This window comes from Hesperophylax consimilis, chromosome 20 (genome assembly GCF_061612785.1).
Source record: "Hesperophylax consimilis isolate HC1 chromosome 20, BYU_Hcon_1.0, whole genome shotgun sequence".
In the NCBI taxonomy this organism is placed as follows: domain Eukaryota; kingdom Metazoa; phylum Arthropoda; class Insecta; order Trichoptera; family Limnephilidae; genus Hesperophylax; species Hesperophylax consimilis.
In genome coordinates, this window is record NC_142855.1 from 13448051 (window position 1) to 13462923 (window position 14873).

The following is a 14873-nucleotide window of genomic DNA, read 5'->3' on the forward strand; positions in this document are numbered from 1 at the left end:
AATCGAGGGTCTACGAACATAGCTAAATTCATTTGACGGGAGTATCCCAAAATCAGCTAGTGCCTGAGGGATAATCGAAGTAAATTTTGAGTTGCGATTGGAAGTCTACGAACATAGCTAAATTCACTTAACGGGAGGATCCCAAGATCAGGTGGTGCCTGTGGGAAAATTTGAATAAGCAGGGTGGCAGCCAGGAGAAGGGGGAGACTGGGGACATGGCTAAAGGTCATATCTGAGTTGGTGATCTCTATAAATAAAATCATCAAACAAACAAAACCGTAATATATTATGTGTATCGTAATTATTAGCATTTATATTAGTATTTATGTATCAAGCGAACTGGTTGGAATTCACAACTCCTTCTCGGCGATGCTTGGTCTGGAATGTACTGTATAAGTAGTACATTGCAGATTATAAAAACAAAACAAAGTAAATTTATATATATTTCTTGATATGTACTGTCTGCAGGGGGGATGTATGTGGTCTGGTAACTATCGGGATGATACACTACGGCTGCATACACGCCCTCTCAGAGGATGGGAAGCAGCCTAGGAAACTGCTCTCCACAAAGACCGCAAGTATATTTTTGCATATAGAACGAAACCGGTTCGTACTAAGTAGACGTAATTCTCGGAGGAGTTGGAATCTGGGAGCGTGAGACCCTGTTGAGATTTGGACGTAGTATGTGACGACCACAGGAATGGTCAACTAGGACACGGTGACTTAGGCACCAACTAGGAGATTGGGTCGAATGATCATGCAAAACTCAGATCGATACGGATCATTTTCACGTCTTGCAGGAGGAAGGAGCCAGATTTTGCTAGCAAAGTAATATTCCGAGTTCGTCATATATGCAATAACCGAATCGTACTAACACGCTTGAAATTTGTTCCATGTTATCCCATCTAGTAGGAGAGGTCGGAGGTCCAGAGGTCCCGGAGGACAAATTACGATTGTAATGTACTAACAAATTATGTTTGACTTTCGTTTTGTGTATTAAGGTTTTATGACAGGACGGGAGGACGGCTTAGGTGAGCTTCTAAGGAGATCAGATTAGGGAAGGTAGACAGTATGGAGAAAGCGGGGGTTTTAGGTATTTTGATCCAATTTCGATTCGTTAACTTTGAAATTAACAACTCTGACTTCACCCCTGTCCTAAAGAGAACTAGGGGTTACCAAACAAAGTAATTAAAAGCCCGATACCATAAAGCAAAAAATCACACAACGTTTGGTGGGATTTAATTACAACTAAATACGAGGGAGTTACGTTGAAGGTCGTAACCGGCGTATTAATTAACTAAGTGCATTTGTCTTTATATAAATGTATATATATTACTTGAGAACCATGAGTAGCCTTCGTAGCTACCGAAGGGAGAAAGAGTTCTGAGGATATTTTAATGCCAGTGGCCTAAGGTCACTTAGGTATTACAAAAAATTAAATTCAAAGGGTGAAACAAAGAAACATCTCAATCTACACCAAGTATTGAGCCAAAACCTCTCCTCCGCGAAGAATGCGATGTTGCCGCATCACGTTACATTCTTCGATGTTATTAAAACTAAAACAAAAAACCTAACAAGTTTTAAGAAAAATCTGAATCTTATATGGCCAAGATCATCCTTAACGCGTGAAAACTAAATTTATAAGTAAAACAGAAAAACCTGATCTAGCATTACTGCACAGGATGACACAGTACTTAAAAATTTTTGGTTTTTCCACAGTGGCTAATATGAGTGTCAAGATGCGTTTATTGTTGTATTCATTTTTATGTTCCTGATGGATATTTCGAACTGTGTGTTTTTATTTACTACAGAAGTGATTCCGTATTGCAAGCGCTAATCCTTTTATGGCCGGTATTTCAATAGTTATAATATTTATTGAAATTAATGTGGTTTTCAGATTTAATTTTGGTAAGTTTACAGTGGAGCTGGAAAACCAAGATAAAATCCTGCCTTTTCTAAACGAAGAGGTGATGGATTTGCCACGGGAACAATGTGATTAGAAAAGCAACCCAATCTAATGGATATCTACACACTGAATCCTATCAAAATCTACAGCAGAAAAGAGGATGAATCAATACATTGGTGACCCGAGCGAACAGAATACAAGTAAATCCGAAAATGGGATTGGAGTTTTTAAAGCTAACCGACGCTTTAGATCAAAATATTTTCTTTTTTAGTTTTTTTTATTAATAGAAGGTAAAAATTGCCGTGAATTTAAAAACTTATTATTTTCAGAGACGCATAAAGGGAAGAACAAAAATTTCATCAATCTAGAGCACTTGATATTGGTATTAATAATATTTGAATAAGAGAAGTTTTGGAGTACTTTCTGGTACCTAAATCAAATTACAGACACTTCTAGCATTAACCCCCAGGATGTTAATTTAGTGATATTGAATATCTATTTTTTTGTTTGTTTTTTTATTCTTAATTTCTGTTCATATTTTAACCTACTTATTTTATTTTAGGTTTTGTTGTTTTCTTTTTTACCTGTGGTAAAATTCCTTTACTGGCGGAATCTTTCGCTGTCTGGCAGTTGGCGAATGGTCTGTATACTCCCGCTATCTCCGTGTCTACCACCGTACAATTATCACCTGCAAACAAAAATAAACACCAGGGTTATGCAATACAACAAAGCATGACGATGAAGATTCTAATGTATGAATTTTTAGGGTTGATTTTTCCGATCCACGGAATGAAGTTGTAAACAATCAGAGACATTCGCATTCCACCTCAACAATGCTGTCTTTTGCAACGACAGTATTGTGGTGATGAGGGAGCCTAAGAAATCAACGAACCTTCGGATCACTTATTGGATTTGTAATGAATGATGATTAAGTTCTGGGTACTATACCTTCAACCACTGTTACCAGAGGGCAGCAGACAATCTGAACGTTGCCCTCTATGTCGCATGTCTGAAACAATTTTTTTTTGTTATTATTTTAAAGTACCTTTTTAAAATTTATCTTCTTTGTGATTTTGTTGTTTACATATGAAGGAGAAAAAGTCACAGAAAATAGAATATTAACTCATGCACGAGAATCGAACTCGAGACCTGTTCTCGCTCCGAGAGGAATGCATCAAGGAACAGCTGCTCGGCCTTTTCTTTCAAAACTTAAATTTGGATTTGAGGCCAAAACAGGATTTAAGCGATTTTGGTTTTCTGCAGTGGCTAATAATGATATTAATTATGAGTCTCCACTTGCATTAATCGTTGAGTTAATTTCTATGTTCCTAATGAATATCAGGAACATAGAAATAAATTGAATTACAACAAAAGTTTAACAGTGCAAACGTCGACAATTCTTCTCCAGTCTAAATAATAAAAATAACAGTTTACAGTAAATCTGAAAACTAAACGACACATAATATTAGCAAAAAAGGCTTACTTTAGTAAAATAAAGTATTAAAACTGTAGTTTTTAGTGTCCCAGTGCCAACAGATCGAAAACATAAAAATTAAATACACCTATACAAAATACCTATCCGAAACTTGCGTCAGTGAAGTTAAAACAGTTGTTAAAAATAAAGTTTATTTATTTATATAACAAAAAATAATAATAATAACATATTTTTACATTCGCAATGGATGTCCAATCTCCAATGCAGAAAAGGCAGTCAACACCATAAACAAGGTACTTCTTGACCATGGAAATAAATTTAACAAGGAGCAAATAGCTAAAATTACACCGATAGCATGCGAAATCTTAGCAGCAATTCGCAGCAAGTCGGTAGCCGTAGCTGCCAAAACTGGTACCTTGGAAGGTGACCTGCGGGCATATAAAGATATTCAAAAAAATATTCTATCTCAAAACAACATTAATATCTGTGAAGCAATCCACGAAATTAATGAAATTACGGAGAGGTCGAAAAACATAGTTTTGTGCAATGTACCTGAAAGTGCAAAGGTAACAGCTATTGACAAAATCTTGGATGACCAAACTGCAGTAAAGGAAATAATTTCCAATATAGATATACCCGCAAAAAAAAATAATTAAAAAAACTTGCCGATTAGGTAAAAATAACAATAGCAAACCAAGACAAATAAAAATCCAGTTTAAAGACTCCCAGACAGCTAGAATACTACAAGGAAAAAACATATCTTACAGTGCGCATTTACTCTTACTCGACCACGGCACCTCGTCACCTAAAATAGTCAAAATCCATAAAAAATAAAAATCCAGTTTAAAGACTTCCAGACATCTAGATATATTATATATTATATACTACAAGGAAAAAACATCTCTTACAGAATAATGTACGCATTTACTCTGACTCGATCACGGCACGTCATCACCTAAAATAGTCAACATCCATAAAAAAATCCGAGTATAACGAAACTGAAAATATACTACCAAAACATCCGTGGACTACGAACAAAACTAGATAATCTAAACGCAGCTCTTCCATCCCATCATCATGACGTATATGCACTTACGGAAACCTGGCTTGACCGTGCAATAAAATCATCTGAACTTGAACGAAGTCAAGAGGTGAGGGTGTTTTAATAGCAATTAAATGAAAGTACTCAACTAGAAAATTACAGACGAAAACCACCACATTAAACATTTATTTGAGCAAATCTCTACTGAAGTGGAAAAAATTATTATTGGAACCACCTACCTACCACCACTCTCCGATATACAAACATATAGAAACCATTGTGAAGATGTTGAAATTCTCTTGTCAAAATACCCAAACTCAAAACTTTTTATTCTTGGAGATTTGCTAACATAATTGCGAACTTGCTATTCACCTTCCAAATCTAAAATGGGAATCCAACGTCAGCGGCTACATCACTGAAAAATTCAAAATAAATTTTTACGTTTTATTAATTTCAAAATTGGTATTCCTATTAGAAATCAATTATGTCAATTTACGCAGTAAACTTAACTTATCGAAATTATATGAAAGGCGAAAAATATTTGATCTCCTTTTATTATATAAAATTGTTCATTCAAGGTTAGACTGCCCTGACACTATAAACTTGCTATCTTTACATATACTAGAAAATATACTAGACGGAATATTTTATTCTACAACAATAACTTCGCTACGAATTCTGTGTTAGAAAGAATACATTGGTTGGGCAATGAACTAAGTGATGTCGCTGACATATTTAATTTAAACTTCAAAACATTTAAAGCCAAATTAGTCCACCACTTTTTAAATGTAAATAATGTATGAGAAATCATTATATTTTATTTCGATTTTCTATTGTTTGTTTTATACTGTTGTTAAAATGAAATTTGTAATTTTTATGTACTTAAAAGCCCAATAGGGCGTCAATAAATAAATCACAAACGAAAGCAAAAATGACCGGGCACGAGAAATCTTGGACAGAGCAAATTTTTTAAACCTGTACCAGCATAATTTTATTTATAACAATAACGATCACTTACTAACTTGGTACCATCAAATATTCATAAAATATCTGTAGAACTATCTAATGATCCGCTCCTACCCACCGACAATCACCATCCTAACCTATACACGAAATTAAATATACCCTGTGATAACGATACCAAACCTGAACAAAAATATCTGAACTTTAAACGAGCAGACTTGACTCAATTAACTGCCATCTCTCAAATATAGAATGTTCTTTTTTGTCTGATGAAAACATTGATAAATTTTTAGACACACTTTATTTGACACTTTCTAACACTATTGAATCTAACAATATGTACCTTTTTACACACCGAAAAACTATACCTACCCAGTTTGGTTCTCATCGGAGCTAACTGCCTCTCTTAACAATTCAAACAAATCAAATCGATAGCTGATTATATAAACTTTAGGGAAACTACGAAAAAATGTAAAGATCTTTCCAAACAATCCCACAAAATGTACATTACTACCATCGCAATCCAAAAACCTCTGGAAATTTCTTAAAAAATAAAACAATGAAAACACGGATTACCCACCAATAATGCAAATGAATGGAATCAGTGCAATCAATGCATATTGAAACCTTTAAGTAAACCTTTTTTCAGACTTCTTCAAAAACGTATACGATGACGAAACCCCAGATGATAAAATACACGAATACAAATTTAGTAATACCACACTCATGCAAATCTGATGGCCCAGACAACATTCCACCAAAATTCCTTAAAAAATGCTCCAATGTATTATCTAAACCACTTACTATTAATTACAGTACTATTCAACCGAATCCTGTTCTTTGGATATTTTCCAAACCGCTGGAAATCGAGCTTCATTACACATATCATCAATAAAGGAGACGACACTGACACAACCACTTATCGCCCCATTTGTATACAGTCAGTACTTCCTAAGCTTTTTGAATCACTGGTCTTTGATGAAATCTATCCCAAATTAATAAAACTAATTGACCAAAAACGACATTGTTCTATCCAAGGTAGATCAACCGCATCTAACTGAACGATATTTGAAAACTTTATATTAGAATCTTTTGTAAAAAATAAACAAGTCGACTGCATATATACAAAATCTTTGAAAGTATCCGACAAAGGATCCCATAAACTACTAACCTGAAAACTATTTGCCCTAGGAATAAGAGGTAACATGTTGAAATGGTTTACTAGCTATTTATCAAATCGTAAACTGTTTGTTAAAATAAAATATTTGTCATCGAAAGTTTTCCGTGCTACCAGTGGCCTACCGCAAGGTCTGGTCTGGTTTTGTACCTCATTTTCATTAACGATATAACAAATTGCTGCGAGGATGTCGATGTATTGCTCTTCGCTGATAACAAACAGTTTGTTCATTGCTAGTTTTATTTTTGATTGTAGTAGAAAATCAATTTGCCGTATGTTTAAAAACTTGTGATTGTCAGATTCACTTAAAAAGAGGAACAGTACCTGTGGAAAAATGCCTTTACTGGCGGCCTCCTTTGCTGTCCGGCAGTTGTCGAATGGTCTGCACACTCCCGCTGTCCCCGTGTTCTTCACCGTGCAGTTATTACCTTCAAACAGACACACCAGGGTTACATAACACAACATGACATTGATGATTCCACCCACAATACGGAAGTAATGTGCGTCAGTGAAATTTTTGATGGTTGATGTTTGCTGGGCTATGGTACGAGTTATCATCAAGAATTCCTAGTGATAAAGTCTCAAACACTCTTCCTTTTGCAATATATAACAGGTTTGTGTTGATGTGGATACCTGGACAACCAAACTTACCATCGCAATCGATTTGATATGATTATCAATCATAATTTAGTTCTGGGTACTATACCTGCAACAACCCCCTCGCAGCAGACAATCGGAACAGAGCCATGTAAATCGCAAATCTGAAAGTAAAAAAACAAATGGTAAAAAATAACTTGAACTAAACATGTATCCAGATGAAGAAACTATTACTTTTGAATTAAGTTCACGATTAAAAATAGTGCTGTAAACAAAGATTAAATAAAATTCAATGTATATAAATTAGATTAGAGACTGTAAAAGTTCACCTGAGGAGTGATTCCCTTCAGGACAGCCTCTACGGCAACGGGGCACTTTGATATACGAAGGCACTTTCCGGCCCGCCCTGTTTCAACTACTGAGCATTGATCACCTGCAAAAGCAACAATAACGTTTATGCAAGAATAGGGACACTTTATTGAGAGAACGATGATTATTTTAATAAATTAATTATTGAGTTATTTATTAATTATATACCTTCAACTACTGTCACCAGAGGGCAGCAAACAATCTGAACCGTTCCCTCTGAAATCTGAAAAAGAATTGGTTTAGTCTTCATTGTGATTTTAATAATTAATGAAACAATGTTAATAAGATTTAAAGAACAGAAAAGATAAAAGACAGAGAACATAAGAGATTAGATCTCAACCGAGAATCGAACCCGGGTTCGTTACTCGCTCCGGGAGGAATACATCAACCACTGTGCTACTGAAAAACCTTATTTTCGCAGTCGAACCTATTGATTCTCTGATCTTCCCTCTAACTAAATCGTATAATATTAATATCTATTTTGGGTTATCCTTGCCAAGAGTTTCTTAATGTTTTATTTTTGTAGCAATATTATTTATTCTTGAAAAAGTTTCTGATTTAGCATTAGTGGAGACAGTGTCGTGTAAAGTTGTACAGATTTCTAATCTACGTAGTATTTGATGCCTTTTTTACACGGTGCTAGTATTTTAGTCGTAATGCCAGTACTGTCCAAACGTGAATTTAGTATATTGATGTCCCCACCAATACCACTATCTGGTGCAGAGGAGGCGATTCTGGCTTACTATCCTGGCTTGAAATTAACAAGAGCGGTGTACACGCTGCTAGGAAATTTTAAGCTAGTATGATTGCAGTGACTACGGTAACCACACGTCCGCATCTGTTTATAGGGAAAAATGAACAGCTTACTCCTCTTTAGCACCTGCTCCGGACCTGGTTGATTTTCCATTTTTCACAACTCTTGACGATATATTGCTTTTAAATTTAAATAATGTATTTATCGCTAGCGGAATCTATCAGATACGAAATAACGTCTTAGGGAAACAAATATAAGATATATTCAAACAATCCTAAACTCTATGACTAAGCTTTCGGTAAGCAAAAGTATTTATGCACAAATAAGAGATATAAAATCATTTCATCAGGGATATTATGGTTTAAAATGGTATGCCAAAACCCCTTGACGGATTCCATATATAAAGTTAAAGTAGATCACACACACAACACAAGAATGTCCATTCCAAAAATCTATATATATATTTATATATATACAAAATAAATGCTTGTTTGTTTGTTTATCTCCTATAGACCGAAAAACTATGGGACCGATTTTGCTGAAAATTTCAAAGTTTATTCCTATAAGTACCAGGATGATTTAGAAAGTGGTTTGAATAGTGGAAGTCGGGGACGCGTGAAAAATACTTAACTAATTATCTCTGCATGAATGTTCACATTACATACGTTTTTTAAGACCACACCCTGCATAGTTGTACTTATTTGTTAATTTATTATATCTATTATACAAAACAAATATGTATGTCTATATTTATTTATTTATTTATTTATTTATTTATATATAATTTGTACATTTATTTATAACAATTACAGGTAATAAAGCCTAAGACGTTATAATTGTACCATTTATGCAGTGTATATGCAATGCCAAAAATCTCGCAAATGCGCTATAGGACACAAAAAATAAATCTAATTTCTTATCTACCGCATTCAAAAAGCACGAAGCTCTCCCCACAGGTGAGTTCATTAATAAATTAGTGCGGCTTGCTCTACTATATAGAAGATTGTGATGACGTCCTCGAGAGTGAGACTCTGGTACAAAAAAATTTAATTGGGCCAGTATCTCATTATTAGATAAGTGACCGTTTATTAGTTGGAAAAAATATTTAAGCAAAGCAATACCTCTACGTGTCTCTAGGGAGTGGTAATTGGTCATGCCTAATATATAAATCGATGGGTAAAGCCAAGGATAACGTCCATAGAACCGCGAGAATAAAAACCTTAAAAATTTTTTATGGACTCTTTCAATGCGTAAAGTGTATGTTAATTCATGTGGAGCCCAGATGATCGAGTTTGATTCAAGTACACTTAGGACTAGTGTGTTATATAATAACGTCAGTGTTTTTGTGTTACGAAACGGATATGAGTTTCTAATTACGAAGCCGAGAAGCCTGTATCCTCTGCTTATTAAATCATCGATGTGTTGGTGAAAGGTTAGTTTGCTGTCGTAAATAACTCCTAGATCTTTGATTTGATTTAGGTGTTGGAGAATAATTTCATTGATTGTATATTCAAATACATGCGGTTTCTTTGATCTTGTATACGAGACGATATTGCACTTGGGTGTACTGAAGTTCAAGCCATTTATTTTGGCCCAGTTTGAGACGCAGTCAATGTCACGTTGAAGGAGAATACAGTCAAGATGGTTTTTTATTGAACGATATAGTTTCAAGTCATCTGCAAATAGTAAATACAGCGAATGTGTGATGACTGAACCAATATCGTTGATAAAAATCAGAAACAGAAGTGGTCCAAGGATAGACCCCTGAGGAACTCCAGAAAAAACTGTGAATTCCAAAGAACTGGAACCCTTATAATAAACAAACTGTCTACGATTTCGAAAATATGAAGCAAAAAAACAGAGTAGTCTTTTGGAAAAACCAAATGAAGCTAGCTTATTTAGAAGAATGTCGATGTCAACCTTGTCGAATGCTTTTTCCAGGTCGAAATAAGCAACATCCACCTGTCCCCGATTGTCGAGAGTTTGTGATAAGAAATCTGAGATGCATAAGAGGTTTGATGTTACTGACATCTGGGGTCTAAAACCATATTGACGGTCATCAAGAATTGGATTAACGTGATTAAGTATATATTTATGTAGAATTTTCTCGAATATTTTCATGATGGAACATAGAACGGCAACTGGTCGATAATTCCGGATATCGCGTTTGTCTCCTTTCTTGTAGATAGGGGTTATTTTAGTTAATCTCCAGATGTCTGGGAGAATCCCGTTTTTTAGGCAAACATTGAAGAGATGACATAATGGTGGTATTAAAAGGTCGGAACAACCCTTTAGTATAAATGTTGGAATATTGTCAGGACCGATGGAGTGAGGTTTCTTTAAATTTGAGAGTGCCTCCTTAACATCTTTTTCTGAAATACTGACCAGGTCGAATGAGGGCCCAATCTGTACAGTGTGAAGGGTAGAGTCAATATTGAGAGTTGGTTGGACATTTTTGTAAACAGATGAAAAAAAGGTCGCAAAACTATTTGCGATTTTATCATCAGTAGTCAATTCCTCTCCGTCAAGAATCATAGACTTAAATGAGTTGTTGGATTTTTTTTAGATCCTTAATGTACTTCCAAAACTGTTTGGGATCAATAGATAATTTTTCTTCCATTGAAGTTAAATGATTTTTAAAAGCTTCACTGATTTCATGTTTTACGATGGAGCGATAGGCTGAAAAACTAGCATAGTCCAAGTTGTGACGTGTTTTTTTCCATCGCTTATGAAAAATATGTTTAATTTTAATATTTGAAATAATACTATTGGTGTACCACTTAGGATATACTCTCTGTGCCGTAGTGCGAGGTGTGGAAATGGGTATACACTTGTCGAATATATTGTAAATTGAATTGTAAAAATTTGTACATAATGCATTTATATCTGTTGAACTTTGGCAGACCGGTTGCCATGAGCATTCAGAAAGCAATTCATATAATAAGTGGAAATTTCCTTTGTTATGGGACGTGTGGGATTGCACTAACCTCCCCACATTCTGGAATAAAATATTAGTATTATTATTAAGGGTTACGATGTGAATTTAATAATACTACATGAATTAAATAGTAGAAAAAGTTGGGTATGCCCGAGAAAGATACGAATCAAATAATTATTTGTGGTAAAATGAGGCGAACGTGAAGAAGGAAGAAAGAGGCGTGGGGACAATGTACGACTAGGAAGTGAATGTCTTGAGAAGTCGGGGACCAATATTTATAATAATATAATAATAATCCTTCCGCATTTAAAAAACACCCAGTTGACAGGTACACTAGAATTCACAAGTGCATATAATATAAGTGCCCGAGCGACGCCGGGTATACTTCAGCTAGTTACTAATATATACGGCCAACAAACATTTACTTGTTTTATGCCTTCTAGTTAGTTAGTAATAGGTGCGTACCTTATTATGATCTAGCAGATCTGTTTAACTGCACAGAAACTAAGTACAAAAAGGCTATACTATCATATCTTCTAAATCAGTCTACTCATACTTATTTATCACATTTTCTTATGTACATACTTGTATCTGCTTCTAGAGCTTGTATTAATTTTATATATTTCTGTCGTCATTTCATGATCAAATGCCAAAGTTAATTGTTATTTTTGTTTCAATTATTACAAGTGTTTTATTATGCTTGTATTCTGTGACATGAAATTATTGTGTATGGTATATTTATACCGCGGATATTAAATAAATAAATAAAATGCCAATGAAGGTAAAAGCGAATCGATCTGCAGCACTGAACTAAAAAAAAAAGTTAAATGGATCAAGATTTTCTATGTTGTTATTGTGTATAAATACATTAGTATCCATTGATTTTATGGCTACTAATGATTAAAATTTCGGCTTAGCGGTTAATCAGTAGGATTGGGAATAACGGCCGCAAGTATGTTGTGAACCTTTGGGTGTCTGTATGTCTATGAGTATGTTGACTGTGTTATATCTATCTGTCTATGTATTTTAGGTGTTTGTATTGTAGTCTCTTGAAATTTTATTCTTTCGTATGTATTTTCTTTATTGCGGCTACTCGTTATATGTGTGTTTTAGTGTCATAATTAATATTGTAAACATGGCCTGCTAACAAACTGCTTTGGCATTTTAGCGGGTGCTTATAAAGGATAATGAAAAATAAATGTCTTTAGTGGTCATTATTATGCAGATTGTAATTATTTCTGTATAGTATTTTTGTAATGCTACGTTACGCATAGATTTGTCTTTATAAGAAGGAATAATAGCATTAGACAGACATTATTTTACAACTTTAAATTAATCTTGTTACTTGGTTTTGGCATTTTTAGAATCGTATCGTGTCAAAAAAACATAGCGCATCGTCACCGAGCACTAGCCGATCAGTTACTAGCTTTGGACGGCCACACAAAGATAACAAGAAAGCTAGGATATAAACTTCGGTGGTGGGGGACGTTACTAGCTCAAATAATAGAATCACATCCTATTAAACTATTCTGTCTTGAGATGATATCTTACTGGCTTCCTCTAACTTACTACATTAAAAGCAAAGCTAGGTTGAAATTAAAAATTGTGTAATGTTTTACTTGTTTTCACCTGACACTCCTATTTTAGGGAGATTGATTTTAAATATTCAAACCGATGCTGGTATAATTAAAATTTCAAATGTAAACATCATTAATAGTAGATTAAATTTCCGGGAGTGTATAAAATTGGTATTATTGTCAGATTCACATAAAGAGGGGAACAGTACCTGTGGTAAAATGCCTTTACTGGGGGCCTCCTTTGCTGTCTGGCAGTCGGCAAATGGTGTGTATACTCCGGCTATCCCCGTGTCCATCGTGCAGTTAACACCTTCAAACAAACAGATACATTAGGGTTATACAACACAACAGGTGATGGTGACCGATAAACTTTATGAAATGAAAGTGATGTACCTTCTCTAGGGGTAGCTGTTTTTGCCTGGCGTCTGGTTTCCAGTCCTGTGTTTTGCCCTGGTACCCAGGGGCAGCACACTATCAACCTGTTCTCTGGGGAGGCGCACACCTGAAAATGAACTACATTGAATTACCTACGCATTTGTACATCTGCATGGGGGGGCATACCTACTTTTAAAATTTCCTCTCCACAATGCATTGCTTTTTAACCTTTGAAACATACACTTGAAGTGAAACAACACAAAACTGCGCTATATAAATGCTATGTTATTATTATTATTGTACCAAATTTTCTAAAAATATCAACAATTGGTAAATATACAAGTAGTAGCGAGGTCGGCAGGACAGGGCATACTGACTGACTATTGGGAGATACATAATTAGTTCTGGGAGACATAGTTTTATACATAGTTTGCATATGAACTATGATTTTTATTTAGATAAACTTACTAACTAGCCATCACGCAAGGGGCAAACAGAGAGGACGGACCGCCAAACAACTCGGTCTTGGCACACAATCTTTGCCTCATTCACATTTATTTCTCGTTGCATACACTCTTCTATTATTCTGACTCTTGACATGAAACGAGTCAAGTTGTAACAGTTATAATTGCTACCCCAGGAATCGAATGTTGACTCGATCAGTAACTGGGAACTGATGTTGACTTGACACAAGCACCTAGCCCTGTTGGGTGAAACAGTACCACCGGCGGAGAACGAGCGAGTGAGTGCTCAGCGGAAAGCCTACGGAAGCGATCTTCTTATAAGGGTTCTATGGGTGATCTCTAGATGACATGGCCACGAGTGAGCTAGCTTGCATGTTTCTGGACATCGTGTTTAAAGTTTTTATTATATTTTGTGAGGTCAATCTTTGACTCACGTGGCGCCCAGTATTTTGTAACAAGGTTAGTACTAATGTCACATGTACGAAATAATGCTTTGCAATTACTCCAACCTACAAGCGTTTCCAAAAAGGAACCTTAAACACAGTCTGAGATGTAATCAGTCCTAATTATAGACTCTCGGGTTTTATAATGTATTACATATTTAATTTCTTAATGCATGTAAATGTACACTTGCAAATAGATGTTTAAAATTTGACATCATTTATTTTATTTTGATTCTTACCCACATATGAGTAATAAAATGAGTGTATAAATGTTACAAAGTATCTGATTCACTTGATCGTGCCATGTCTTCCTCGGGCGTCCCCGACTTCTGCTACTATTCACATTTGCAACATTTATTCTACTTACACACCTTTCTTTGCTCATTCGCTCTATTTGCCCAAACCATCTAAACGTCCCTCTTTATTGATCTTACTCATTACGCTTACATCAGCCTTGCATTTTTTGCGGATCTTCACATTTCTCATACGATTATACATGGATTTGCCACACAAAAGTCTCAGGGATCTCATTTCTACAGCACTTAGTCTACTTTTATCCTTCCATTCCGTTTATTCTTTCTGCCAGTTTCATTCCTAACTTCAATACATCAGTGTAGGTACCAACACTCCATTGTAGACTGCTAGCTTTGATCCTTTGGACATTTTTTTTGTTAGCGCCAACTGCGTTCAGTCCTCCATTAATGAAGTTACCTGCATTTACCCTTCTTTCAATATTTCTGTCAGCTTTCCCATCTCTCGTAAGTATACTTCTTAAATACACAAACTCATCCATCTGCTCTAAGTATTCCTCATTCACAACTATAGTGCGCACT

General features: G+C 35.2%; 1 protein-coding gene across 2 annotated transcripts in view; it reads right to left on the reverse strand.

The window, feature by feature from the left end:
- LOC149414116 (serine protease snk-like) overlaps positions 1–14873 on the reverse strand; it is a 623520-nt gene that overhangs the window by 594960 nt on the left and 13687 nt on the right. The window contains exons 3-9 of one of the 2 annotated variants that reach the window (XM_089644053.1): positions 13152–13260; positions 12968–13068; positions 7658–7712; positions 7450–7553; positions 7230–7284; positions 6848–6951; positions 2855–2915 (exon numbers count right to left, since the gene is read on the reverse strand). In XM_089644053.1, coding sequence (XP_089500179.1) covers positions 2855–2915; positions 6848–6951; positions 7230–7284; positions 7450–7553; positions 7658–7712; positions 12968–13068; positions 13152–13260 — 589 coding nt within the window. The remainder of the gene's footprint in view (positions 1–2854; positions 2916–6847; positions 6952–7229; positions 7285–7449; positions 7554–7657; positions 7713–12967; positions 13069–13151; positions 13261–14873) is intronic. The other variant, XM_089644054.1, reaches the window with a different exon arrangement.